Source organism: Psammomys obesus, unplaced genomic scaffold (assembly GCF_907164565.1).
Source record: "Psammomys obesus unplaced genomic scaffold, mPsaObe1.curated_primary_1811, whole genome shotgun sequence".
Lineage (NCBI taxonomy): Eukaryota > Metazoa > Chordata > Mammalia > Rodentia > Muridae > Psammomys > Psammomys obesus.
The window spans coordinates 1,944,129-1,971,675 of record NW_026596100.1 but is presented as its reverse complement, the minus strand read 5'-3'; the positions used below and the strand labels follow the sequence as shown (position 1 = coordinate 1,971,675).

Genomic DNA, 27,547 nt, shown 5'->3' with positions numbered 1-27,547 from the left:
TCTGGTCTACAGAGTGAGTTTCAGGACAGCCAGGGATACAGAAATCAAAACAACACAACAACAACAAAACCAAAACCCAAAAAACTCTGTTTTGAAAATCAAACCAAAAACCAAACCAAGAACCAAACCAACCAGCCAGCCAGCCAACCAACCAACCAGCCAAACAAACAAACACAAAAGAGAAAAGCATCATAATTAAAAATTTTAGCATATAGATTTTGAAAATAATAATTTCCCTGTATAATCATAATTATGAGGTCATATAAGAAAGTTAACATTAAGTATGTCTGTCTTAACCCATTTGTGATGCTATAATTAACACCTCATACTAGGTAATTTATACACAACAGAAATTTATTAACCACATCTCTGGAGGTTTGTAAATGCTAGATCAAAGTATGCTGGCAGGTTTGGTGGTTGGTGAAGGCCTGTTTTTCATATATGATGCTATTTGAGTGTCTTCACATTGCAGAAGGTTGTCCCTGAAGTGTCTTTTTACTGAGCATTAGGAGTGTTCATATGAGGGGAGCTTTCATCTCTTCCTATACCACCCTGGAGGTTAAATACCAACCTAAGTTTTTTTTTTTTTTTTTTTTTTTTTTTGTTTGTTTGTTTGCTTTGTTGTTTGCAAGCCAAAGAATTTTATTTTTTTTATACTTGCTTCTTTTATTTTTGAGGTTTAAATACATCATTTCCCTCTTCCCTTTCCTCTCTCTAAACCTTTTCTTACACCCCTCCTTGCTCACTTTCAAATTTATGGCCTCTTTTAAAATTTCCTTTCTTTTTTAATTTTAATTTTTTTTTCTTCAAAATTTTTTCATTATATATCCTAATTGAAGCCCCCTCCCTCAACTCCCCCCAGCCCCACCCACCCTCCTTCTTTTCCCCATCCCTTTCCCCAGTCCACTGAAAGGGGGAGTTCTCCACCATTGCCAACTGCCAATAGCTGATTAAAATGTCATCAGGACTGCCTGGATTCTCTTCCTTCTTGGCCTGGCAAGGCCATGTCACTAGAGGTGAGTGATCAAAGAGCAGTCAACTGAGTTTGTGATAGAGGCAGCCCCTGCTCCTCTCAGAGCCACATGGAAACAGCTGCCAATCACCCACATCTGAACAGGGGGTATAGGTCCTCTCCATGGATGGTCTTCCACTGGTGCATCAGTCTCTGCAGGACCCTTTAGGTTCAGAGCCTTTAGATTTGTTGGTCTCCTCTGTGGCTCCTGTCCCTCCATGTCTATCTCCCCCCCTTTCTTCCATAAGACTCCCTGCACTCTGCCTAAAGTTTGGCTGTGAGTCTCAGCATCTGCTTTAATCCCCTGTTGGGTAGATCCTTTCAGAGGACCCTCTATAGTAGGTACTCATCCTGTTTCCTCTTTTTCACTGCTTCTGTTGTTTATCCTGTTTGCCATTTTGAATGAGATTTAAGCATCCTCCATAGGGTCCTCCTTAGTGTTTAGCTTCTTTAGGTCTGTATATGGCTATCCTATATAATACGGCTAATATTTGCTTATAAGTGAGTATATACAATACCTGTCTATTTCTAGGTTACTTCACTCAGGATGAGCTCTTCTAGTTCCATCCATTTGCCTGCAAATTTAACGATTTACTTATTTTTAATATCTGAGTAGTATTCCATTGTATAGATGTACCACAATTTCTGTATCCATTCCTCCATTGATGGACATCTAGGTTGTTTCCAGATTCTGGCTATTACAAATAAAGCTGCTATGAACATAGTTGAGCAAATGTCCTTATTGAATAGTAGGGCATCTTCTGGGTATATGCCCAGGAGTGGTATAGGTGGATCTTGAGGTAGTGCTATTCCTAACTTTCTGAGAAGTGCCAGATTGATTTTCAAAATGGTTGTACAAGTTTTCATTCCCACCAGCAAACTTGGAGGAGAATTCCCCTTTTTCTACCTTCTCTCCAGAATGTGTTGTTAATTGAGTTTTTGATCTTAGCCATTCTGATCAGTGTAAGATGGAATCTGAGGTTTTTTTTTTTTTGTTTTTTGTTTTTGCATTTCTTTAAGTGTTTCTCTGCCATATGATATTCCTCTGTTGAGAATTCTCTGCTTAGCTCCATACCCCATTTTTAAATTGGATTATTTGGTTTGTTGGTGTCTTAATTTCTTGAGTTTTTTAAAATATGTTCTGGATATTAGCCCTCTAGCAGATGTAGGGTTGGTGAAGATCATTTTCCAGTCTGTAAGCTGTCGTTTTGTTCTGATGACAGGGTCCTTTGCTTTACAGAAGCTTTTCAGTTTCACAATGTCCTATTTATTAATTATAGATCTTGGAGCCTGTGCTGTTGGTGTTCTGTTCAGGAAGTTGTCTCTTGTGCCAATGAGTTCAAGGCTCTTCCGCACTTTTTCTTCCAACAGATTTAATGTGTCTAGTTTTATGTTGAGGTCTTTGATCCACCTGGATTTTAATTTAGTGCAGAGTGATAGATATGGGTCTATTTGTATTTTTCTACATGCAGACTTCCAGTTAGTCCAGCACCATTTGTTGAAGATGCTGTCTTTTTTCCATTGTATGGTTTTGGCATCTTTCTCAAAAATCAAGTGTCTCTAAGTGTGTGGGTTTATTTCTGGGTCTTCAGTTTGATTCCATCGATCCACCAGTCTGTTTCTATGTATGGCTTCTTTTTAAATTGATTGTTACATACATATATGTATATACATATATAATGTTAAATACATATATACAACATGCTCAGTCTGTATACTGTTACGTACATATATGTTTTCAGGGCTGACCATTTGACATTGAATAACCAGTGGGTGTGCTCCTCCCTGGGGAACACTACCTCTGCTCTCTGCTAGTTTCTTGTGTGGGATTGAGGCCTCATGGGCTTTCCCCATCCACTTTGGCATGTCTGTTGTCCTTTATTTAGCTTATGTTTGAGCAGTCATGTTGGTGAAACTTTATGGGTTGGTGAGACTTTGTGTGTGTAGCTTTTGATATTATTAGGAGACACATGTAAACTTTCTGATCTTCTGCCTCTTACAGTCTTTCCTCTTCCTCGTCCACAATGTTCCCAGAGCCTTGGGTGTGGGAGTGTTTCGTAGATATACCCACTGGGACTGGGCTCTGTAACTCTGCAGTTTGATTTGCTGTGGTTTTCTGTAGTGGTCTCTGTCTGTTGCAAAGAGAAGTTTCCTTGATGAGGGTTGAGGACCAACTTACATGCAGGTATAAGGACACATATTTAGACTGTAGTTAGAGATTGTGCTGTTCAGTAAAGTGGCAGTTGTAGGTCAAGATCCATGACTTCACTAGCCCTGGAAAGTTGGCTAGGTTTCTAGTACCAGACACGATTTCCATCCTTTTTTTTTTCTTTTTCTTTTCTTTTTTTTTTTTTTTAATAGCAGATCCTTAGTCTGATTACAGAGCTGTGCATTAGCCAAGGCATGTATGACATGTGCCATACTTGTTGTTGTGCTTCATAGATACTGTAGCTGGGTAGAAATGGTTCATTGCTTTCCTGCTTGGAAGCTTGCATTGTGCCTTCTGGTACCATGAAAACTCAACCTCAGGGAGAAGGCTTTTAGGTCAGTTCCAGGTCAGGAGTTACAGGGCTCCATGTTTGAAGAAGACAGTGTCTTCAGCCATAGGCCCTTACCTTCTACCTCTGGGGGATGGGGACAGCTGAGGACAGTAGCAATAGCCTGGAGTGTTCTGGAAGTCTCTTAGCTAACCATGACCAACAACTCAAAAAATGACTCCTCATGCCTGTTATTGAGGTTTTTATTAGGTGATCTTTGGCTCTTGGAGGGAGATTGTCAGCCCAGATGCAAACTATATATGCATATTTACATACAGACTTATGTTTATTACAGGTTGTATTTAGGTGGATCATTAATAGTATGTTTCCCTATGACTTTTAAACATCCTTACTGTTATTTTACTATCCTCTCCTTTTTAAATCTCCCTCCTTCCTCCCTAATTAGATACCCCATTTTTCCTGTTTTCACCAACAGATTACTTTGTATGTTGCTATTCCCGTCTCTATTTTTCCTCCACACCAGCCCAGTGGGCTCTTCTTACTTTCTTGGTCTCTGCAATTACTTCAGGATATGTTCTTACATCTGTAAATTTGGAGCTAGGAGCCTTAGATGTGATAGAACATGTGATGTTTGTCTTTCTGGTCCTGGGGTACGTCACTCAGTAGTATCTTCTCCTCTTTGAAAGTTCATGATTTCATTTTCTTTTTTTGGCTGAAAAAGTATTCTACAGTGTATGTGTACCAACCACATCTCCATTATACATTTGACAAACCAAGCAAATTTAATTCTGTTTGCATACAAAACGATTAAAATCTCACAATTTCTCCCAAGTTTTAAAGAAAGCATTATTCTTTGGCAATTCTGTACTTGCATTTCATGTATTTTATGTGTTTTCTCTCATACTCCTTTCACCCCTGCTGATCCCCCTCTCCCCAATAATTAGCCCTTTCATTTTTATGTATGCTTCTGTGACCTAGTGATTTTAGTTAGTATTGCTTGCGTGCTTTAGGTTGTATTTTCTGGAGTTTTGGCAACTTCACAATGGATATACTAGATATTCTTTTTCTTAGGAACATTAACTGCCTCCCAGGTTCCTTTGCTTTTTATGGTGGGTTGCTGACTGGCCTCATCTTGTACAGTTCTTATGTGGATAATCACAACTGCTGTGAGTTCATCAGTGCCATGGCTCTGTCATATCCAGAAGACAGTGTTTTTTCAGAACTCCTCCCAATCATCCAGCCTCCACATTTGGAACTAGTATAGGAAATTTTAAGGGATGTGTATGTCGAAACACAGCATTACTTTATATGGCAATCTGTATTCAGGACTCACCAGTTATCCTGGAGAACTTTTCTTTGGAGTTTTAAATCTAGGATTAGGTCAGGTTTCATGCATTACATTTGGTTTTTAGGGCCCTCTGTTCTCTTCTGTTAAATAATTTCCTGCTGTGTTGTTTGTTTCTTTGTTGTTGATAATCTGGTTTTCTCTTAAGGGTTAAAGTTTGAAACACAAATTTCCTTAATGTCTCTTTTGGGAATTATCTGTTTTTTAAGAATGTTATCTATCTAAAACTGCAATTTGCTCTTTGATTCTAGTTCTCTGAGGTTGTAGGAGATAAAAGAGCCCAAATATTTTTTCTTTTCAAAATATCATTCAAAATTTAAAGGTATATTAGCTGAGTTACGTTTTCATTTGGTTGCTTTAAGAAAAGAAAGCTAGGAGATTTATATTTGATTTACTGCATTAGCATTTGAAATTAAATTAGAAGTCTGCGTTGAGTTTCCCTCATTGTTCATTCTTCTCACTGTTGGTTATAGCTTCTAGTTAGTAATATGTGTCTAGAAACTGAATACTATAAAGCAGTAGTGGCTTAAGCATATGTGTGTGAAAAAATATACCATTTGAAGTGAAAAGTAGATTAAAATGTAAATTTTCTATAGGCAAGTCAATAGATACAGTCAGAGTATAGATACAGACAGATAAGACTTATGTACCTTTGTCCCTGGCTGGACCTGTCACTTAGAGAACATTCCTCTTTATTCTCTTTGAATTTTCTGAAGGATGCTTAGTCTACCTTTTGGGAGGCATTTGCCACTGATTTTTAAGCAGCATCCCACCCCCCTTTTTATTTGGTTTGGATTTGAGACAGGGTCTCAAGTATCCTTGGCTGGCTTTGAATTTGCTAGGTAGACAAGGCTGACTGACCTTAAATCCCTTATCTTCCTGCATTTGCTTCCCAGGTGCTGGGATCACATGAGTGTGTCACAGCATCAGAGTGATGGAACACTGGGGATTGAACTTGGGGCTTTGTGCATACTTCACAGGCATTGTAGCAACTGAACCATGTCCCTAGTAGTTCGTTCCTTCCTTCATTCCTTCCTTCCTACCTACCTTCTTTCCTTCTTTCTTTTTCAAGACAGAGTTTCTCTGTGTAGCTTTGACTGTCCTGGATTTGCTTTGTAGACCAGGCTGTCCTCTAACTCACAGCGATCCCCCTGCCTCTGCCTCTCTGGGTACTGGGATTAAAGATGTGCATTTTTCGAAGATGAGAGATACCTGTTTTGATTAAGAAGAAGGAGAGTTTGGGCCAGGGGAGGGGCTGCTCTGTATAGCTTTAAAAAGTCTGTGAGGTTTGCTGCACTCCATTCCAGGCTACATGTTTCCATTTTCAAATATCTGTTAGACCCCCAGGTTGTAGTGTTATCTTCCTCATCTCCCCCACTGGGCACCAAACCTAGCCTTGTACTTACCAGGATTCTACTATACCACAGAGCGCATGACCCAACCTTTATCTGTGTATTCAGGACCTTACTCAGGACCTGGCATATTGTTCACACTTAATAAATACTTATTTGATGAATCAGTAAATGAACCAGTCTCTGAGTTATACATGCAGTAATAAATAACCTTTGCTAGGCAATGACAGCTCTTAGCAGATGTGTCCAATTAGAGCTAAAATTAATAGATGATCCTGGAAGTCTTGAAATGGTTACATTTGAATCTAGAGACATTTTATTGTTCTTCATAGGCTCTAAATTCTAGATACATAGCTATCTAGATGCCCTTTAACCTTTACCCTGACATGATCAATTATTATGAAAGAGTGTAGTTTTCAACTTAAAGCCAAACAAATTTCTCCTTTTCAAGAGATTAATTCTATCAAAGAAGATTCAGAATAGCCTCCAGAGTCCGTCTCTGTACTTGGAATAGGCTCAGCAGAGGCATACACCAACAGTGTCAACCAAGAAGGCACATCTGCTAGGGGTGAACTGAATAGGCCATGGCAGATGCCAGCCTTCAGAGAGCTGGCCTTGGGAAAGCCAGTTTTATGCTACTCTTCAGAAAAATTCCTTCCATTCTTGACTTTTTTAGGTAATTTAGTCTTTTATCAAAAAGGAAAACCTAATCCACAGATTCCTGGCCCCTCTCCTTTAGTCAAGACCTCACATTTCTACTTTTATTCAAAATTGTGTACATTTGCACAGATTCCCTAGGATTCCACTACAGTTCCATGTTTCTCACTTCTAGTAGGCTATGAACTTACAACTTAAGCCTGTATTCCTATTTATTTATTTATTTATTTATTTATTCGGGTGGGGGAAGGGTTCATTTGGCCTCCACTTCCACAGCAATGTTCATCATGGAAGGAAGTCAGGACAGGAACTCAAACATAAGCAGGAACCTGGAGGCAGGAGCTGATGCAGAGACCATGGAGGTGTGCTACTTACTGCCTTGCTTTGCCTGTAATCTTATTTATCGTGGTGTTTTTGTCAATCAGAAATATATGTGGCAAATAGATGCTCAATATAGGTTTGCTGAGTGACTTTTGAATAAGTCAGTTTGATTGTTACTACGTGTGAACCTGTTTTCCTTTACTCTAAGTTGTTTGAAGTCTGTATTCCAGATTTTATTTATATTTATGTTCCTAACAATTATTTCTTGTGGTTACTGAATAAATGCCTATCGTCTTATGTCAATTCCTTTCAAAATTTGTGCTAATATTTCTGCTCTTGTCGATTGCAGATGTTACTGCTTTGTGTAGATTCCTGACATAGTGACACAACTTAAATTAGGAGCAAGCACATTCCCTCTTTGTTTAGACTTCCCAGGGGGGTCGCCATGCACTAACCCTGGTCAAACAGGCTGGCCAGTGCAGCGTACTCACTTGACTTAACTTTCTCTTCACATGGAGCTGGAAACAATATTTACAAGCACAGAAAGCTTAACAGAAGTTTAAGACACCGGGTTGTGTTAAGTCACAGGTATTAGCATGTCCTCAAATTGGTAGTGGATGATACTGTATTTGTAGTTAAGATCCTGCCTGTTACAGTGCTTCTGAAAAGAGACCTCATTCTGAGTTCATGCAAAGTCAGTTTTTGGGTTTGTAACTATGGCTACTGCTTGCTTGCTCAGTGTGGCTTTGTCTCTGTCTCACTGATAGAAGCATGTGGAAGGTGAGAAACTTTGAGATCATTCTTTTGTTTGTTTGTTTTAGCCATTTCATTATTTCATATTCTTTATGGCTGTACAAACATTCTGACAGTGCCCGTGAGCTATAAAGTGATTTGGATAAATGCTGCTAAATTTTCTTCTCGTCCATTAGGGTCAGAATGAAAAGTTTTCTATTTCTTTAATCTTACATGTAGTATGTAAGTATGTGGTATGTATGTGCTTTTACAGTGTGCATGTGAAACTCAGAGGATCTTACCTTGAGCTATCTCACTTGCTCATACTTTTATTACATATTTTCCTTAGCATCCAACCTCCAATAAGGTCTGTGATTGAATCGCTGTAAGAATTTTAGATAAAGGAAACAAACACACTTTTTTCCTCCTAACAAAACATCTGTGTTAAAATAAATTTTCCCAATTTGGGAGAGAATACTCAGTAAAGATTATAAACTTTATGCAGTCAAAGACCCAATATTCACCAGGCATACTGGTACATGCTTTTAATCCCAGCTCTTGAGAGTCAGAGGCAGGTGGATCTCTATGAAGTCAAGGCTAGTTGGTCTATACAGTGAGTTTCAGGAAAACCAGAACTACCTAGTGAGACCCTGTCTTGAATGAATGAATGAATGAATGAATGTTTAAATATATAGATAACAGCACAAAATTCACTCATTTGTTTCATTCTTTCTTAATTCCTCTTCTTACCTCTTTTTGTTCTTCTTCTGTATGTACCCCAGGCTGGCCTCAAACTTGCTATGTAGTTGAGGGTAACCTTGAACTTCTTATTCTCCTTCCTTCAACTCCAAGTGCTAGGATTATTATAGTGTATTCCAAAATGCCCAGAAGAACCAGTATTTTTATCTTTGCATTTGCAGAATGTAAAAGTTGCCAGTTACAGAGCCCAAAACTGAGAAACAAGATACATTTAGAATAGATACTTGTATGTATCTGTGTGTTCATAGGATAATACAATAGGAATTTTGTCATCCTGCAAAGAAAGTAGTTAGCTATTTTACATTTTGCTATTTAATAACTTTAATTCTGTATATGAAATCTGTATATGTGGATATAGTTTATCAGAATTTAATTTCTAATCTTAGAAAACAGTAATTTTTATGATTTTTAAAAAATATTCAATCATTGTTATAGGAAAACATAATTTTAAGTTGAAGATCATTAAATAAGATAGATTCAAATAAACAGGTTAAATAAATCCAAATAGCCAGCGGTTTAGCAAGATTTATATTAGTTTCACAGTTTAAAAACTTGCTTCTTAAAAAGAGGTCACGTTGCGGGTGGGGTATAGTTCAGTTGGTGGCGTGCACAAAGCCTGGGTTTAGTCCCCGGCACTGCATAAATTGAACATGCTACATGCCTGTGATAACAGTCTTCAGCAGAGGCAGGCGGGTGAGACGGCTGACAGCATTCTTAAGTAAGAATTTGTCTGGGTTACATGAGACCTGGATTTTTTTTTTTTTTTTAAGATTACATTGTTAATAACACATACGCACTTTTGTGTATTATCCTGTTACTGCCTCTGTAGTAAGCTAAATCCCAGTGGTATACAAATGAAAGCACTATGGTATTCTTGCTTCAGGTCGCGCATAGTCTAATGGAAGAAATAGATGGAACAAATAGTTAAAACATACTCTAATGTGCTTGTTAAAGAAAGCAGCACACACAGTTCCTGACCTGAAGGAAGGGGCTGTAGCCTGAGTAGTGGTTACAATGGGGTAGGCATGTCAGTGAACACAGCCTCCAGATTTGGTTGCTGATGATTTTCCAGGATGTGAATACAAAGACATTTAGATTTGGGGAGGGCATACAGGTATGGAAGATCAGGGAGATTTTTCCAGTTTCCTGCTATTGCTGTGATGAACACCACGACGAGCAGCAACTTATAGGAGGAAAAGATTTATTTCAGCTTACAGGTGGCATTCTATCATTGAGAGAAGGCAGGGCAGGAACTGAAGCAGAATCCACAGAGAAACACTGTTTGCTGACTCGAAGGCTCATTCCTAGCCAGCTCTCTTATACCTTCCTAGGGAGTGGTGCTGCCCACAGTGGGCTGGGGCCTCCCACACCAATTAAAAACCAAGGAAATCTCCCAACCTGGGCAGTTCCTCAGTTGAGACTCCTTTTAATGGGGTGCTAGGCAGTGTCAAGTTGACAGTTAAAACTAGCTAGGACCAGCCAGGCACCTTAATGCACACCTGTAATCTCAGCCCTCAGGGATGCAGAGGCAGACAGATTTCTGTGAGTTCAAGGCCAGCCTGGTATATAGAATGAGTCCAGGACAGCCAAGGCTACACAGAGAAACCTTGTTTCAAAAAAACTAAAACAAAGCAAAACAGAATAATCAAACAACAACAAACCCAAACCCAAACCCAAACCCAACCAACAACAAAAAAAACTAGCTAGAACCATAAGTATGTCTTAAAATTGTGTGGCTGTTATGGAAGATGGAATTGTAACCTGTAGTGTATGATTGTAAAATTAATATAGAATACCTAACATAAGTACAAATAAGATGAATGCCAACTATTGCTGTGTGGTGGATAGTCTTTATTACAAGCTTGTGTAGGAGAAGGGCTCTGGGTATGTCTCTGAGGGCGTTCCCAGTGAGACTGACAGTAGGAAAGACCTGGCATGAGTGTGAGCAGCACCACCACATGGGGTGAGGTCTTGAACTGAGGAAAACGAGACGGGAAAGAGCACTGGCATTCCTGGTTCTCTTTTTCTGGGTTGGCACCACATACGGAGCTGCTCTTGCTGCCTTACCTTTTCCACCAAGGTGGACTCCGTTCTTCTGAACTGTGAGCCAACACAAACCTTCCTGTCTTAAATCACTTTTGTTAGGATTTTGCTTACAAGGTTGAGAAAAGTAAGTGACATGCAAAGTATGGAGCGCTGAGCATTGGAGATGCTTATGCAGGGCTGTGTAGCTTCAGCCAGTTAACTCACCTTACAGATTTCTATTGTCCGCTATGTACAAGTCACTTTTCTAAGTGATGGAGATGGCAGATACAGAAGAGAGTATTTAGCTGCTTATCTATAATCTATATTACAGATCAGCACTGTGTACACTCCACCCATATACCTTACGGCTGCAGTTGATAAAATAATTTCTTTTTCCGTGTCTTTATTCCTCGAGAAAAATAGGGATGATTTTATAAAATACAGTTTGAGGGTTTTTTGATTTGTTTTGCAAAGACAGACCCTTACTACGTAGCCCAGGCCTGATGTTAAACCTCTGTCTTGAGTGCTAGTATTATAGGGCTGTACCACCATATCAAGGCCTGGGCATTTTGAAAAGTTGAAAATTGGATTGGTGTAATTATAAATTACTTTTTTCTTATTTTTGATATTATAATTTAATTACAGTATTTCTCCCTCTAAATTATCTCATATACCCTTCCATACTTTCTTGCGAATTTATGGCCTGTTTTTTTTCACTAATTGTTATTGCATGTATGTGTGTGTGTGTTACATGTGGTAAATATACATTATATACATATATTACTTTTAAGTCATGAGAACTAATATAGGAGATTTCATATATCTTTTGACTCCTATTTGTCTACATTGAGCCTTTCTTTCTTTCTTTCTTTCTTTCTTTCTTTCTTTCTTTCTTTCTTCATTAAATATTCTTCAAAATCTGTGTTTTCTTCTGTTCACTCAGGCTTTCAGAGAGTAAAAATTTTGCTTTTGAACAGTCCATTTTCTCTTCTGGATCGTGGATTTGATCTCGTGACTAAGTATTCTCCCTGCCTTTAGATCCTGAAGATTTCTTCCCATTTTTCCTTTTAATCTGAAATTTATCAGTAAATGCACTCACATTTAGTCACTTAAGTCCATTTTTTATTTTATTCATTATTTATTTATTTATTTTTATTTTAGAGACAGGGTTTCTCTGTGTAATAGCACTGGCTGTTCTGAACTCTAGACAAGACTGGCCTCAAACTCATGATGATCTGGCTGCCTCTGCCTCTTGAGTGCTGTGATTAAAGGCGTGTGCCACCACACTTGGCTAAACATTACTTTTAATAAGGTATTAGGTTAGAGGTGAAGGCTTTCACTTTTAGACCTTTGTCAGCCGGCTGTTGAGCATGCTTGAATCCATTTTGAGGTGGTGTATTCTGGTCCATTATTGTCTGTCCCTGGTGATACCATGCAGTTTTGGTTTTTGTTGTATTTGTGTGTGTGTGTGTGTGTGTGTGTGTGTGTGTGTGTGTGCGTGCACGTGTATGCTACTTTAAGCAGGTTTGGCTGTATTTTCTCCAATTTTGTTTCACTACCTTTCTTCTTGCCTGCTGATAAAGAAAGAGTTGTGTTGTATGTGTGTTGCATTGTTTTCTGGTTGTATCTTTTCTGTATTCTCTGTGTTGTCTGGTTGCGTTGACTCACTGATGGTGGCTTCTGTTATTTCCACTATACTGTGGAGCACAGCTAAGGTGTTTTAAATCTGCGTTTTTTTCTTTCTGTAATTTCTACCTGATTATTCTTATAGCTTGTCCTACTTAGTTAAGTCTTGTGATTTTACATTGTTTCAAGAGAGTTTATATTTCATTGCCGAAGTGTTTTTTTTTTTTTTTTTTTTTTTTTAACCATGGCAGCTTTAAAGTCTTTACCTTGTTATGCTGCACCCGACTCATAGTGGAACTAGTATTAATTATGTTTTCCCATTAAAATTATGATTTCCTTGATGACAGGTAGTTTATGATTGAGCCCTATATAATTTATGTGTTGTGTTAGACTTGGCAAACACTTAATCTCTTCATAAGTAGCTAGTTTAGTTTTTTAGCATGTAGGTCTTAGTCTGCTTTTATGGAGTGATTTTCCAATGACAGTTAATTTTTTTCACTGTGGTTTTCGTTTTCTTCATTTGTTGATAATCTTGAGCTTTCAGAGGTTCCTTTTTGTGCTACCTGAGAGGGTAGAAAATTCTTTCTTAGGTCAAGTCATGGATATCTCTTGATGGGGAAGGTATGCTGGGATTTTCTTGCCACACCCTGCTCCCCTGCTGTCTATGGAATGGGGAAGACATGAGGCTTCTTGGATTGTACTTTGTGCAAAAGCTGGAACCCTCTTGCCTGTTCTGGTATCTCTGAATGAGGAAGGAGTCCTCAAGACCTGTGAGTACAAAGAAGTCCTATGTATCAGTCAGATGCATGAAAGATAGCCTCAGAAGCACCAAACACGTTGGTGTCACATTTAGGAAAGAAAGGGCAGTAATTCCCTGCATTAATTTGAGCCAGGAGTGAGCCCAAGTTTGAATCCTGCACATCTTTCCCTGTGTCTTCCATCTGTATTTGATCTTTGTATCTACCGGTTCCTAATAAAGGGCTTTCTTCTGCATTTACTGAACAACACAGGAGGCATCACACGGGGAAGGAATGAGGCATACTTTACAGAAATCCTAACAGAGTGTTACAAGGGATTCACTAACTGATGTCAACCGAGTCAGATAACAAATGATTTTAAGCATGCAGTTATCCACAGTATCCATATGCTGCTTCCAGCACGTATGGTGGATATTTGTTGTAGAAGGTTGCTTTCCACCTATGGGCTGTTTTCAGCAAACAAAAACCATAACACACACATGCACACATGCAATGCTGTGGCTCAGGGCCATGGAAGAATACATAGTTTAAGATTAAAGCTATGTACTAGTGTAGGTTGTAAAAGCTGATCACATAAGAACTCCAAGAGAATTAAGGTTCCATTATTCTCATAAAGGCAGGTTAAGCAAATAGTCTGAGCATACAGTAGGTTATCAGGCTAAGTCTACATGATTTCAATGTGTTTCATGAACCCTGTAAAAGCTCCAGTCTCTAAGACTATAAGAGACATTCCCATACAGATGCACTGCCACATACCCGAATGCATTGCTTGCTGCAATTGGGTCTCTCTAGCTGGTCCCTTCTGTTTGACTTGGTTATTCCTGGTAGAAAAGATGAAGCTTGGGCTGGATTGCAATTACTTAATCACTGCCCACTGGTGAATATTTCAGATATCTACTTTTTTGTTTTGTTTGTTTATTATTGCTAACTCTAGTCATATATATATATATGATTTGCCATGAATGGGGTAGTCACATGTAGTATTTTGGTCTGATAGTTAGGTGTAGTGTGTTGATCTGATAATTTTTAAAGTATTTGTCATGTCATACAGCCCTACAATTAGACATGGTTCGTCAATTATGGAGTTCTATAGGTTATCTTTCTTTCCGCCAGTGGAATGAACTAATTCAAGACATGTTAAAGTAAGTATTTAAATGAAGGTTTAATTATTTAATGCATTTGTTTAAGTATCGCTCTTGGTGTGTTCACTGGTCCCAAAGACGGTGTAAGGGAAGCTGCCATACAGGGGGAGACAGAAACCCTGGGAAAGAGAAACTGGGAGTGCACAGAGAGAGGAGAGAGGGAAAGCAGAAAGAGAGAGACAGAGAGAGAGAGAGAGAGAGAGAGAGAGAGAGAGAGAGGAGAGGAAATGCAGAAAAAGAGAGAGGAAGGAACTACAATTTCTGGGTTATATAGTGAAGAACCTCTGTGGGAGGTGAAGCCCTGCCCCTGGGCTAGAGAGTTCAGGGCAAAGGGCAGAGTGTGCCAGCTGTGCCCTGTAATGGGTAGGGACTAAGGGATACTGGGAGAACCTGGAGGTCAGGTCCACCTTGGTTCAAAGGGTACCTTAGCTGCTTGTCCTGGGCCTGAAGCCCAAAAGAGTTGCCTTACTTTAAAGAACCATTACTATTCCATTTTTCCCCCTAAAGAGTGGTACATATATATTCTGACCTAGAATATTAATAAACATAAACAAGCCTCTTAAGACAGGCTGGAACATTTCCCAGATTCTGCCAGATTCTGTTTCCCATTTTTCTTTCATGACCTCTATACAATCTTTTAAAGCTTCTGATAGAAATAAAAAATAAAAATGCTTATCAAGATGCATTTGGAAGGACTATGCATTTATGCCATCAGAACTAAAATGAATATTAGATTTAGTGTTTTGTTAAAAATTAAAATATTTTTAGCATTTCTTCCTTCAGAAATATTCCTCATTCTTTTGCTGGACACATGATAAGAAGTATGTTTCCACTAGCTGCAGGTAATAGCAGCAGCAGCATCAATAATGACAATAACAAGTCATTGTCAGTTTTTGTGCCCCACAAATGATTGTGTTTTCTACTGCAACCTCGGGGATCGAGCCATCAGCTTTTGCATTAGAGAAAATGCTCTACCAATGAGCTAACCCTCCAAAGTCATTGCTTTAAAGCTGCTGTCTGTGATAGCCTGGAATCATTGAGTTCACACTCAGGTGAATAAGGTGACTCAGCTAAAGGCTACTCAGTCTTGCTGCTTTGGAAATTTTAGCAAGGAGTTTCTTACAACTCATAAATATTTTTCCTAATTTATAGTTCATACAATTCAGTTGGGCAGCAATTGTAATTTATTCTGTACTTGGAGAACAATAATTTTTGTCATTTGTTTAGATGAAGCAACTGAAGCTAGAGAAACCTTTTTGTGTCTGTAGCTTAGATGGTGTCATTGTCATTAACTGGAAACAGAATTGTATGGTATGGACTGTAGCTCAGTGGTAGAGAGCAGTAGCATGTGGGAGGCCCGGGGCTCAACTTCCAGCACCACAAAAACGAACATGGAAACTACCACAGCGAAACACCTGACTTCTAGCATGGATGATCCGGACCTGGAAATGGAAGGCGCATTTTCATTTCTGCTGCCTGGTCTGAAAGATTCACTGCTGGAAAGCCTAGGAAACTGGAAGCCAAAATAAATTCTGCAGTAGTTTTTCAGGATTTACAGTAAACAAGGAAACTGTCTTGAGGAAGTTTATGATAGCTGGCCTGTATGTGATTATAAGTTATGTCTTAGTGATTTTTAAAAAACTCTTTTGAGTTATTGAGTTCTAGTTCATTTTCTGTCACCAGTAACGTCGTAACATGGGCAGAGTTGAGTTTATAAATAAGATGGGTTTATTTGGGCTCAGGGTCTGGAGGTCAAGAAGCCATATCTAGAGATGGCATTACTGGCAGAGACCCAAGATGGTCCAGACCATTTGAAGGGGTAAGGCCGTGTGTGTGTGCATGCACATGTGAGTGTGTAGGTGAGAGAGAGACAGAGAGACAAAGACAAAGGGACAGAGATATACCTAGAGAGACAGAAGGCAGAAGACTGTTTCGGCTGTCTCCCTCTTACAAAGCTACCAGGATTCAATCATGCAACTCCATGCTAATGACTTACTTCATCCTGATCATTTCCCAGAGGTCTTCCTGCTAAGTACCACAGTGGGATTAACTGCCCACCTTCTTATCGACTATCCCTGGGAAATAAATCTCGGCACATGAAGCCTTGAAGGATGCATCAAACCATAGCTAAACCGTAACACTCGCATACTAAGGTTTCACCTGATGGAGCTGTGCAGTTTAGTTGTTTTTAATACACTCACAGGGTTGTGCTGCCATCACAATCAATTTTAGAACATTTCCATCACCACAGAAAGAAATCTAATATCGCTCAGGCATCATTTCCCATTTCTCTCCAAATTCATTAGCCCTAGACCACCACAAATCTATGTAATGTCTCTAATTGGCCTACTTTTAGACATGTCATGTAAATACAATTATATAACGTGTTTTTTTCCTGTCTTAATTTCTTTCACTTACAAAATGTTTTTAATACAGATTATGTCAAATGTATAGATCAAACTGGAGGGTCTTGCTTTGTTAACACATTAATTCTTCCACCTTTGAAGCTGAGTCTTTCAGAAGCTTTTTTATAATTTCAGGTTTTAGTTTGAAAAACAAGTTTGCTTTCAATTAAAGATTGTTTCTCAGTGTCTTACTGTTTTTCATGTTTTTATACATGGAATTTAATTGATTTTAACTTAATTTTTGGGTTGGTTGTCGCTGATAGGTGGGTATTTAATTTGCTTTCAAGCACTGACCATCCACTGTGTGTCAACACTGTGTTGCTGTGCGATTTAACAAAAGGAGGATTGGCTTTGGCTCCCAGTTGCACTGAGTGGCCTCCAGGGCCTGTTTCTGAGCTTGTGGTGACAGAGGGCATCATGGTAGAGGAGTGCTTGGTAGAAGCTGCTCACCTGGGAAACCAGGAATCAGAGAGAAAGGGCAGAACCAGGAATAAGATACAGTCTCCATTAAAAGCACATTCCAGTGACCTACTTCACCATCTAGAGTTCCCACCACCTCCCAAATAACACTGTTAGCTGGGGACCAGACATTCAACAAGAGCCCATGGAGGACATTTGCTCTCATCTGTAGTGCTTGGTAACGGTACAGACTCGTCCAGATACCTGCATTGAGCCTTTTGGGGCTTCTGGATGTGAAGTGATATCATCTGCAAATGGAAATCACTTTACTTCTTCCTTCCCTAATCTGATTGTTTTTATCTTTTAGTTAAGCGTATCTGTGTGTACCTATGTGTAGGTGTGTCCATGTGAATGCAGGCTCCTGCGGGGTCAGGGGTGTCAGATGCCCTGGAGTTGGAGTGCAAGCTTTTGTGAGGCACTCCTCATGGGTGCTGAGAACTGAACTTGGGTCCTCTGGAAGAGCAGTGTGCACTCCACGCACTGGACCACCTCTCCAGTGCCCTGTCCTAAGTGTCTTTGGTTTTGCTGTGTCGGTCCATGTGTAGAGCCTCCTGTATAACACCTCTACAGTGCGCAGCTCAGTTTCTTCCTGACCTTTGCAAGAAGGCATTTAGTTGTCACTTCATAAACTCTTAAATTAAAATCATGGACCATACTTTTGATTTGAGAATGAATTTTCTTCTAACCGAGACTCACACCTGTGTCCACAGATATGTGCTGACTAGCAGGCTCACGTGTGCAGTGTGGAGGACAAGCAGTGCCTTACAAAATGGGATTTGGGAGTGACCTGAGGAACTCACAGGAAGCTGTGTTAAAGCTGCAAGACTGGGAATTACGGTTGCTGGAGACAGTGAAGAAGTTTATGGCTCTGAGAATAAAAAGTGATAAAGAATATGCATGTACTCTGCAGAATCTTTGTAATCAAGTTGATAAGGAAAGTACTGTGCAAGTGAATTATGTCAGCAATGTGTCCAAGGTAAGAATGATTTCACTTGTTTTGTACAGCATTATATTTGTCCTTGCAGTGAGTAGATCATGGTATAGAACAAGCACACCCCTGACAACTTGCTGAGTCTGAATTTTTTCTTAATACTATGTTATCTGCATCCTACAAATGCTTCTTTTGTGTGTGGTGTGTGCACGCATGTACAGATATGTTTGAGCACTGCATGTGGAGGCCAAAGGAGGATGTAGGTGTCTTTTGTAGCGTGCCAGCTTAGTTCCTTGAGTTAGGGAACTTGTTTGGGCATGGGCCTAGCCTAGTGCTAGGCTGTCTGTGCAGCAAGCTCCTGTGATTCACCTGACTCTGCCTTCAAGCACTGGGATTACAGGCACATGGTCGCGTCTCTACTTTGGGGTTAGGGATTTGGATTCAGACTTGTAAGCTTGTGCAGCCACCACTTTTGCCCACTGAAGCATCTCCCCAGTTCCTGAATCCTTTAAATTTTTATGTGCTTATTTTAGTATCTTTTCAGTTCGGAATACATTTTAATGTGGTTATTTGATATTATTATTAAATAGTTGAATTTATTATTTGACCATTCGCCTTCTCTTTGTTCTATCTTCCTTTAATTCTTTTCATGTATTTACTGCCTTCAATTAAGTTTTTCTTAAATTAAAATTAATTAAAACATTTTCTGAGGCAGGGTCTACATAGCCTTGGCTGGCCTGAATCTCACTATGTAGACCAGGCTGGTCTTAAACTTACAAGAGATGTGCTTGCCTCTGCATCCCAAGTTCTGAGAGTAAGGTCTGTACTGCCCAGCCCTAAATTTATTTTTAATTGATACTTATAAGGAGCTACCAAGTAATGTATTGAAACCTTTCTCCATTATGGACTTTTAAAAATATGTAAATTAGATTAAACAAGTTTGTTTTTTTTTTTTCTTTAATAGTGTCATCTCTGGCAGGTAGTAGGCCACCTTATAGCAGGTCCCACTCCTTAGAGTAGTTTGGCAATACAAATTAGACTTGGGTTAAAAACTATAAAGTGCTGACCCTATGCTTCATTTCAGAAGCATGCTGCATCAGATTTTCTGGTCATCGAAACCCCAAACTGATGTTCTGAAAAGACTCAGTTATTTTTGATTGCAGCCAGGTTAGAGACTGTTTTGAGCAGGGAAACCAAGATTTGAAGAAAGTGCAGAGAGGGTTTTTATGGGTGGGGGTGGGGCACATCTGCAGACTCCTTTGTGCTTGGAGTTGAGTCTTTGAAAACTCTGTTTTAGGGAAATTTAATGAGTTGTTTTCTAGATTTCTTTATCCCCTAAGGACTTAGAGATTCCAGCATTTTCCTTATGTAACAGGCAAACTCAAAGAAAAACTGTTGCTTCAGAGGATCATTTATTTTGAGTTATTGTGTAGTGCAGCAACTATGCATCCTTCATGGAATTTTAATATTGAATTTGTGAAAAAAAATTCAACTGAGATGAAAGCAAGCAAATACTTGGAGGAGATAATCTATAGTACAAAGCTATTTTTGACAACTATTATTTAGGTATTTTTCAAGCTTGAGTCATCTTGTTGACTATTTTCAATGCCTTGCTGTAATTATAGGTCTGGTAGTAGTTTGTTCTTTTACACAGTGTCCCAGAATACATACTTTTTGGTATAATAAACTTAGAACATTTAAATTACTACCTGTTTTGGAAAACTGATTCATCTTACTACATCTGCTAGTTCACAGGTAGAAGACAAGAAAGGACTTGTGTTTTTCTAAAAGGTGTTTATTTTCCTTAATTAAAAAAAAATTATATGCATGGGTGTTCTAGCTGCATGTATGTCTATGTACCATATATGTGCAGTGTTCTTGGAGGCCAGAAGAGGGTGGAGGTCCCCTGGATCTGGCCTGAGATGGCCTGGAACAGCAGCTACAGATAGCTTCCATAATGCGGATGTGGGAATCAAATCCCAGTCCTCTGGAAGAATAGCCAGTGCTCCTAATCCCGAGCAAGACATCTCCAATTGTAAACGGTGTACATTTTCTTCCTCTGTGTAGTTTTCGTTTTCAATAAGCTGAACATGCAATTTACTTTTAAAATATATAGTCATTTCAGCATAATTGATACCTTTGAAAACCTTTTTGGTTTTCAAAGCAAAAAATTGTCATTTTACCATTTTTGTTGATTATTTTATGCATCTTGGAGTTACATAAGTACATGCAACTAACCTCTTTTTGGATCATTGGGGAGAAGGAATATTTTCTAAATTGTATCATTTTTAAGCTATGAATTAGAAGTGATAGATTTACTTTTAGATAAATTTTATTTTTTACTATAAAACAACAGAATAAAAACTAGGTAAAATATTTAAAAATCACAGATTTAAGATAAAAGTAGTATATGAAAATTTTAACTATATTAATACAAATTCTGCATAATGTTATAAAATTAAAAAATATCTCAGACTAGTATTTTGTTTTCTTGGGGCATATAAAAGTGTGTGCTATCGGTATCTCTGTGTTAACTTGGTCTTATTCCTAATTATCTGGTGTTGGATTTGGATTGGCTAGCTAAGGTGTTTCATTGCTTAATTCTTTTTTCAAATGGGTATTGTAAAGGGTCACCATTATTTTTTAGTTAAAAACAAAGTTTTGGTGAGGTGACTCTTTTCATCTCTGTGGTTTTCATGTCACGTCAATAATGACACAAATCTTGACTTAAAAGGACTTCTTCACTTGGGCATAATCGTGCTGCAAAGTAGTGCCCTGAAGTACTGGCCTGCAGGAAGTCCATCATGTTCTCCTTTACTTTAGTCTCAATATACTAATTACAGGATTAAACATTAAAGACTACTGTTTACTTCCTAACCAGTTTAGCTTAGTTAATGTTTTTGTTGCTTTAGAGATAGAGTCTCATGTATGTAGCCTTAGGTTGGCCTTGAACTTGGGTGTCCTTGATCTTCTGATTTTCCTGACTCCACTTCCCAAATGCTAGGATTATGGGCATGCACTGCCATACCAAGCCAAGAGTGGTTATTTTTCTTAAAGTAGTGAGGAGACAGGATTTTAAGAGTCCCCCTGTTTTCTCTCTCCCAAGGTTCAAGGTGTGTATCATGTCTAGCACATTCAGAAATTTATGTTTGCATGTGAGCTCTTCTATTACTTATGTGACTTTGAATGGTTGACTTTCAGTTTATAAATTAGGTGAAGCATTTGCCTAATCATATTAATGAAAAGAATGAATAAGAAAGGCTGAAAGTTGGCAGACAGCAAGTATTAAAGATGATTAGCTCAGAGTTACTTAAATCAGAGCTGCTTAAACTCTTGTAGCCTGTTTTAGTATGAGAATTTTCATGTGACTTGGTGTGTAGTTCCAGAAAGGAGGCACATAAGGCAAACATTTACTCATAGTAAATCATGAGAAAATGATTTTAAAACAATTCATTGGTACATATAAAATTTCATATTAATTAAACACGAAAGCAGGTTTATATGCCAAGATGAATGTGCTTTGCTTTTTTTTTTTTTTTTTAATATAAATTAAGTCTTGGCAGGACACAGACCAACCTTAAATTTTTCAGCATTTAAAAAAAAATTATCAAATTATATTTGTTAATGCTGAGAACACTAGTTTGCATTAATAATAATACAAAATGGCAGAAATATATATAGGACCATTTCAGGGATTGCTGGAAATTGTCTTCTTAAGCCATAATTCAGTGAATTATCATTTTATGAAACTCAAATCAAAAACAGAAAAATTTAAAATCAAGCGCTTCACATATTCCACTATGAAAACAATTTGACATTTGTATACTGAGGAATGATGAGAGAAAGTTTCATTTTCATAATTAAACCATTGTTTCTGTAAGAACAGAAAATCTTATATGTGAAGTAAAATTACTGCAAACTCATAGCTTGCAATAATCGTGAAGCTGAGCTTGGATATTTCATATGCCTTGGAAGTGCGTGAAGAGACAGTGTGAGTGCCTGTGTGCATGTTAGAATCAAGGCTGCTGAGAAGTCCTGCTGCACAACATGGACCAGTGCTGTCAGGAACACCTCATTCATTAATGGCGTATTTTTAATTAGCTTTTGGTTGGTGCACATGTGGAAATTTTTTCTGGTGTACATGCATGCACACACATATTTATAAACCCCACATTCACCAACACTACTCCATATGGGGCCATGAGCCAGTTTAAGGAGCTGAGATTTGGACAGAAGTTTGCTTTAAAAGGAGTGAGGTTAGAAAGATGTAATGGGGACCATCAGTTTTTCTGTTTTATGCTGCATAGGTTTGAGAGAAAAAGAAACAGCATTTATTTGATAGATGTTTTCTTCTTTTCTTTTTTTCATCTTCCTGTCTTTACCTGTTGCTCCTTCCCCTCCCCCAACTCTTTTCTTTCCCTTCACTCTCAGAGGGTTTACTCATCCCTAACTCAAATTGCTCTTCCAAAAGAGTGTTCATATTATTTGTAGTTCACAGATTCTCAGCCCTTTGTTCTTCTTCCTTGATAATCAGCTTCTGAGGCTAATGTGGAAGAGTTATCACACTCTTTACATTTCCTTCTCTCTTTCCCTCTCTCCTTCCTCCTCTCCCACTCCCCTTCCTCATTAGCTCCCTAGGTCCTCCCATTTGCTTTTGCCATTAAATCATTAAATGGAAAGTTCTCATACAAATGCTAATTGTTTTATTATTGTTTTTATACAGTCTTGGCTCCTTATGATTCAGCAGACAGAACAGCTGAGTAGGATAATGAAGACACATGCTGAGGACTTGAACTCTGGACCCTTGCACAGGCTCACCATGATGATCAAGGACAAGCAGCAGGTGAAGAAGAGCTATGTGGGCATCCATCAGCAGATAGAGGCAGAGATGATCAAGGTGTGTCTGTCTGTGGTTTGTGTTCTCTTGAATTTCTTTTAAAATCTGTTACTATTTTGTCCTGTTTCATCTTAGAATTGTCATTTCCTGACAAGAACTATTAGTATCTTTGCTAATACTTTGTGTACAGAATGTTACTGACCGTAAGATGTCATTTCACTCCCAGCGAAGAGAATACACCCTGACCATTAAGCTGTGCCCCCGAGATCTTGTAATAACTTGGCAGATATGTTTTTTGTTTACTGGAATAGTTTTAGGACTGGAGAGATGGCTCAGGGATTAAGAATGCACATTGTTCTTCTTCCAGAGGAGCCAGGTTCAATTCCCAGCACCCACACGGCAGCTCACAACCTTTGTAACTCCAGTCCCAGGGGATCTGATTTTCTCTTCTGGCTTCTATGAGTAGTGCCAGCACATGGTGCACAGACATACATGGGAGAAAACACTCACACACATAAAATAAAAAGAAACAGCCTTTAGCTTTTGTTAAAAATTAAATATGTATGTATTTTCTTGTATTAATAATAATTTAGTCAATGTAAAATGTTGCATATCCAAACAGAAGAGCAACATGGGTGCCTCTGTAGCTGTCACCATAGTCATTGCTCTCTTGCTTCATGTAGTCTCACATTTCATCTCAGTATTTGGCCATTTAGAGGAAATCACCGATAGCATTTTATCCAAAAACACTTTAGCATATATTGGTAATACAGGGGTTCTTTTAAAAAAGAAAAAAAAAAGAACATTTTGATTAATCCACTTAAAAATGACAGATATTAGTATTAATATATCTGCTGTGTTCCTATGCTTGCAGGTTAAGCGGTTTCTGTTGGTTTGTTTTAGTGAAGACGTAACCTGAGACATAAGTAGCATTTGAATAACTATCTTTTAGTCCCTAGGTTGTTCTTTCTGTTTCTTTCTGAAAAATAACAGTTGAAATTAGGTAATTTGCTATATGTAATTGAATTCCTTCAATTTTGAGTTTTTCTTTCATTCTTTTTTGTCTGATTATTTGTTTGTTTGAGATGTGGTCTTACTATGTATCCTTAGCTGCCTTGCAGCTTCTTCTGTTGACCAGGCAGGCGTTGAATTCACAGAGCTTAGCCTACCTCTGCCTCCAAGTGCTGGGAAAAAACTGTATCACCACACATGGCTCAATTTTGAAGTTTTTGATAAGCGTCTTATGAAACACACTTTCATCTTTTTTTTCCTATAAATTTGAAATTGGATAGATCTAGAGGCTTAATTTGGTCAAGAATATATCGTAGATGTGTTGTTTCAGATCAGGGTGTAAATAACTTCCTATTGTTTCATATCAGGGCATATATAATGCTTGTTTGTGTTATTTTGATATTACACTTTGCTAATTAGTTCCACAGTTGTCAGAGTCATGTGTCAGATTTCCACTTCGCTTTTTATCTAGTGATTGCTGTTTAATACTCGGTATGAATGTGTATGTGTATGTGTGTGTGTCTTTGTGTATTGTGGTGTGTTGCATATGTGTTGTGTGTGTACTTTATGTCTGTGTTGTATGTGAATTTGCGTATTGTGTGTTACAAGTGTATGTTGCATGTGTGTGTTTTTGTGGTATATGTGTGTGTTGTATGTGTGCTTGTGTATTGTATATGTTGTATGCGTGTGAAAGTGTGTGTTGTATGTATGTGTTGTGTGTGGGTTGTGTATTGTATGTGTTAGAATGTGTGTCTGGGTAGGCTAGAGATTGATATCAAGTGTCCTTAGTCATTCTGCACTCAGATTTTTGAGGCAGGGTCTCTCTGTGAACTCAGGGCTATTTCAGATATACTAGTGACCTGTGTACTTTGGGAATCCTCCTGTCTCTGCCCCTCCTCCCAGGGCTGGAGTTACAGGCACCTGCTGCCATGCCCGGCTTTGCATAGGTGCGAGGGATTTGAACTCAGGTTGTCATGCTTTCATGACAGGTGTTTTACTCACTAACCCATCTCTACAAACCAAAGGGATCTTATTTTCTTTTATTGGTATTTCTTCAGTGGAAATTCTTTTATATCTTTTATTTCCTAATGTAGTTTAACAAATTATTTCTTGTCAAGTAGAATCTCTCCCTTGCCTTGTCTTTCTCTGTACTCTTCCATGTACCTCTTCCATCTCTCTTTCAAATTTTTGGTCTCTACATTCATTGTTATTGTATGAAATATGTATATAAATACACATTCCCAAATATAACCTATTCAGTCCATGTACTATTATTGGAATGTATATTTTCAGGCTGACCAAGTGGGTCACCCCACTCCTGGCAGTGCTCTTTTGCTTCTCCTTAATTACTGTACATTTTCTCCACTAAAGAATTACTTTGAGTTTCTATCTTAGCCCAGTCAGAGGGACAGCCAAAATGAAAACAATGCAGATGCTGAGAAAATGGACCCTGTGGACCCTTTTGCACTGCTTATGCCCTTATTTACTACAAACTGCTTCTGAACTTAAGGCTTATGGTTCATTGCGGAAGATGGGGAGGAAAGACTGCAAGAGCCACAGGGTCAGGGAGTGTGCTATGATAGCGTCTCCTAGTATTGTGGTATTCTTGATCTGTCTTTTAAAGGAAGTGTATGTGTTTTTCTATCACATTGAATTTATCATGGATTTTAAAGCTGATTTTTAGTTTATTGACTAATTTTTTTGCTAAAGAGTAGTTGTCACCTATGGGTCATAAAATGCATATAAACTAATCGGTTAGAATGTAAACTGTTGACCAATTTAAATGTAACACTTAAATTTTTTTCTGCATATTATCTCTTTGACAGGTCACAAAAACAGAATTGGAGAAATTAAAATCCAGCTATCGACAATTAATAAAAGAAATGAATTCTGCCAAAGAGAAATATAAAGAAGCCTTAGCCAAAGGTATGACAGGCAGCATTAGGAAAAGTCTTTACTGTGGTGGTTTCTATTCATTCTAGGGCAGCTTATGTTCTAAAATCTCAGAATATATCAAAATGGACCAGTTGTTGAACTGATGTAAATTCTGTTTTGTGTTTTAAGAGATTCTGAGTGATTCTGAGTAGTTTAGTGTTTGTAAAGGGATGCAGGGAATGTGTGTGTGTGTGTGTGTGTGTGTGTGTGTGTGTGTGTGTGTGTATGTATCTTGCATTCAGTTTACTTAATTAGAGATTATTAAGTGAGAAAAACAGTATTCTGTGTGTTTAGAAGTCGTTTCAAATGCTTTTGCCTCTAGTATTAAAACAAAAAGATCATTTGTGGCATAATACTTCCATTACAGATTAAGTTTCATGTTTATATTGTCCTAAGGCTTTCTTAAAGTCTTAGATGGGAAAGAGGAGCACATTGTCTCCATTTCCCAAAGTTATTCCTGATTCTAGTCATTTGCTGTGCATTTTTAAAATTTAATCTAGAATTCTGTGAGCATTGGTTTCACTAGAGAATCATCCTGGGTCAGGAACGGAAGCTTTTGGGTCTCTGGAATGGACCAGTGTTTCCCATCTGGATTAGTGTGACTTCATGTTTTAGATTTAGACTTTTGCTCTTTTATTAAAATTTTCTTAATTACTAAGTAAAACTTCACTAGACACCATTTCTTCATTCTTACTTTTCTCTTTCAATAATACACTTTATATATCTTATCATATATTGTGTTGTTAGTCAACAGAAAACAAGGGAAAATGAGGTCACTTTCCTCTTGGGTGTATTTTAAACAATGAAGCTACTGTTGTCACCATCCTCCTCTCTTTTCCTCCCCGTCTTTTGTTTACCTCCTTTTCACATCTCTTCCTCACTCTCCTCCCCATTTGGTCCTATCCCATCCCATCCTGCCACTTCTGTTTCTTATTGAATTTCAGTAGCTCTTTATAGAGAAAATTCATCCATGTTCACGGTTTTGTTTTTTCTTTATGTATTTCCATGCACCTTAATGATTCTGAGATTGTTGTGTCCTTATTAATTTAGAGGCTTTTTTTTTTTTTCAAGTTTCATCCTCAGTATTTTTTTCTCATTTTGAAGAATGCTTTAGGTACTCAGAAAGCATTCTCTCTGGTCCCCAGCATTACTTTGTTTTTTAATTTGTCAGCATAGTTAGCTTTGTAAAGTTGATTATTTCATCCTTAGGCAGGCCTCCACAGTTAATGACATTATAAATCCATATGAGACCCCGCCCAGTGCCAGCAATGACTTGATGACTTTATGCTAATTCAGCTATACAGTTTTTCACGTTACTTTCATATCTATTGGTGAATGACTGGTAAGCAAAGGCAATTCAACACCAGGCTTTGATACCTGTTTTTAATGATGTAGATTATTTTTGTTTAAACACAAAAGCTATGTTGTAATGTTTTAAGTGGCCTTTGCACTTAATATTTGTTTTACAGAAATAGGCTCATAGATGATTCTTTTTGAGCCAGTGAAACACTATTGTAGCAAGGCAGTAGGAGCATCTGAAGACAGTGCTTTTAGTGCCTCTTTCCCTCCATCTTCCTTCCCCTTCCATCCCTCTTCCTTTCTTTCTCTTTTTTCTCCACCTTTCTCTTTCTTTCTTTCTTTCTTTCTTTCTTTCTTTCTTTCTTTCTTTCTTTCTTCCTTCCTTCCTTCCTTCCTTCCTTCCTTCCTTCCTTCCTTCCTTCCTTCCTTCCTTCCTTCCCTCC

General features: G+C 38.3%; 1 protein-coding gene across 4 annotated transcripts in view; it reads left to right on the top strand.

Annotated features, from left to right (window-relative positions):
- Fer (FER tyrosine kinase) overlaps nt 1-27,547 on the top strand; it is a 305,523-nt gene that overhangs the window by 16,777 nt on the left and 261,199 nt on the right. For all 4 annotated transcript variants that reach the window (XM_055628366.1, XM_055628367.1, XM_055628368.1 and 1 more), the window contains 3 exons: nt 17,802-18,067; nt 22,746-22,919; nt 25,697-25,796. In XM_055628366.1, the coding sequence (XP_055484341.1) occupies nt 17,861-18,067; nt 22,746-22,919; nt 25,697-25,796 (481 nt within the window). In that variant the 5' untranslated portion in view covers nt 17,802-17,860. The remainder of the gene's footprint in view (nt 1-17,801; nt 18,068-22,745; nt 22,920-25,696; nt 25,797-27,547) is intronic.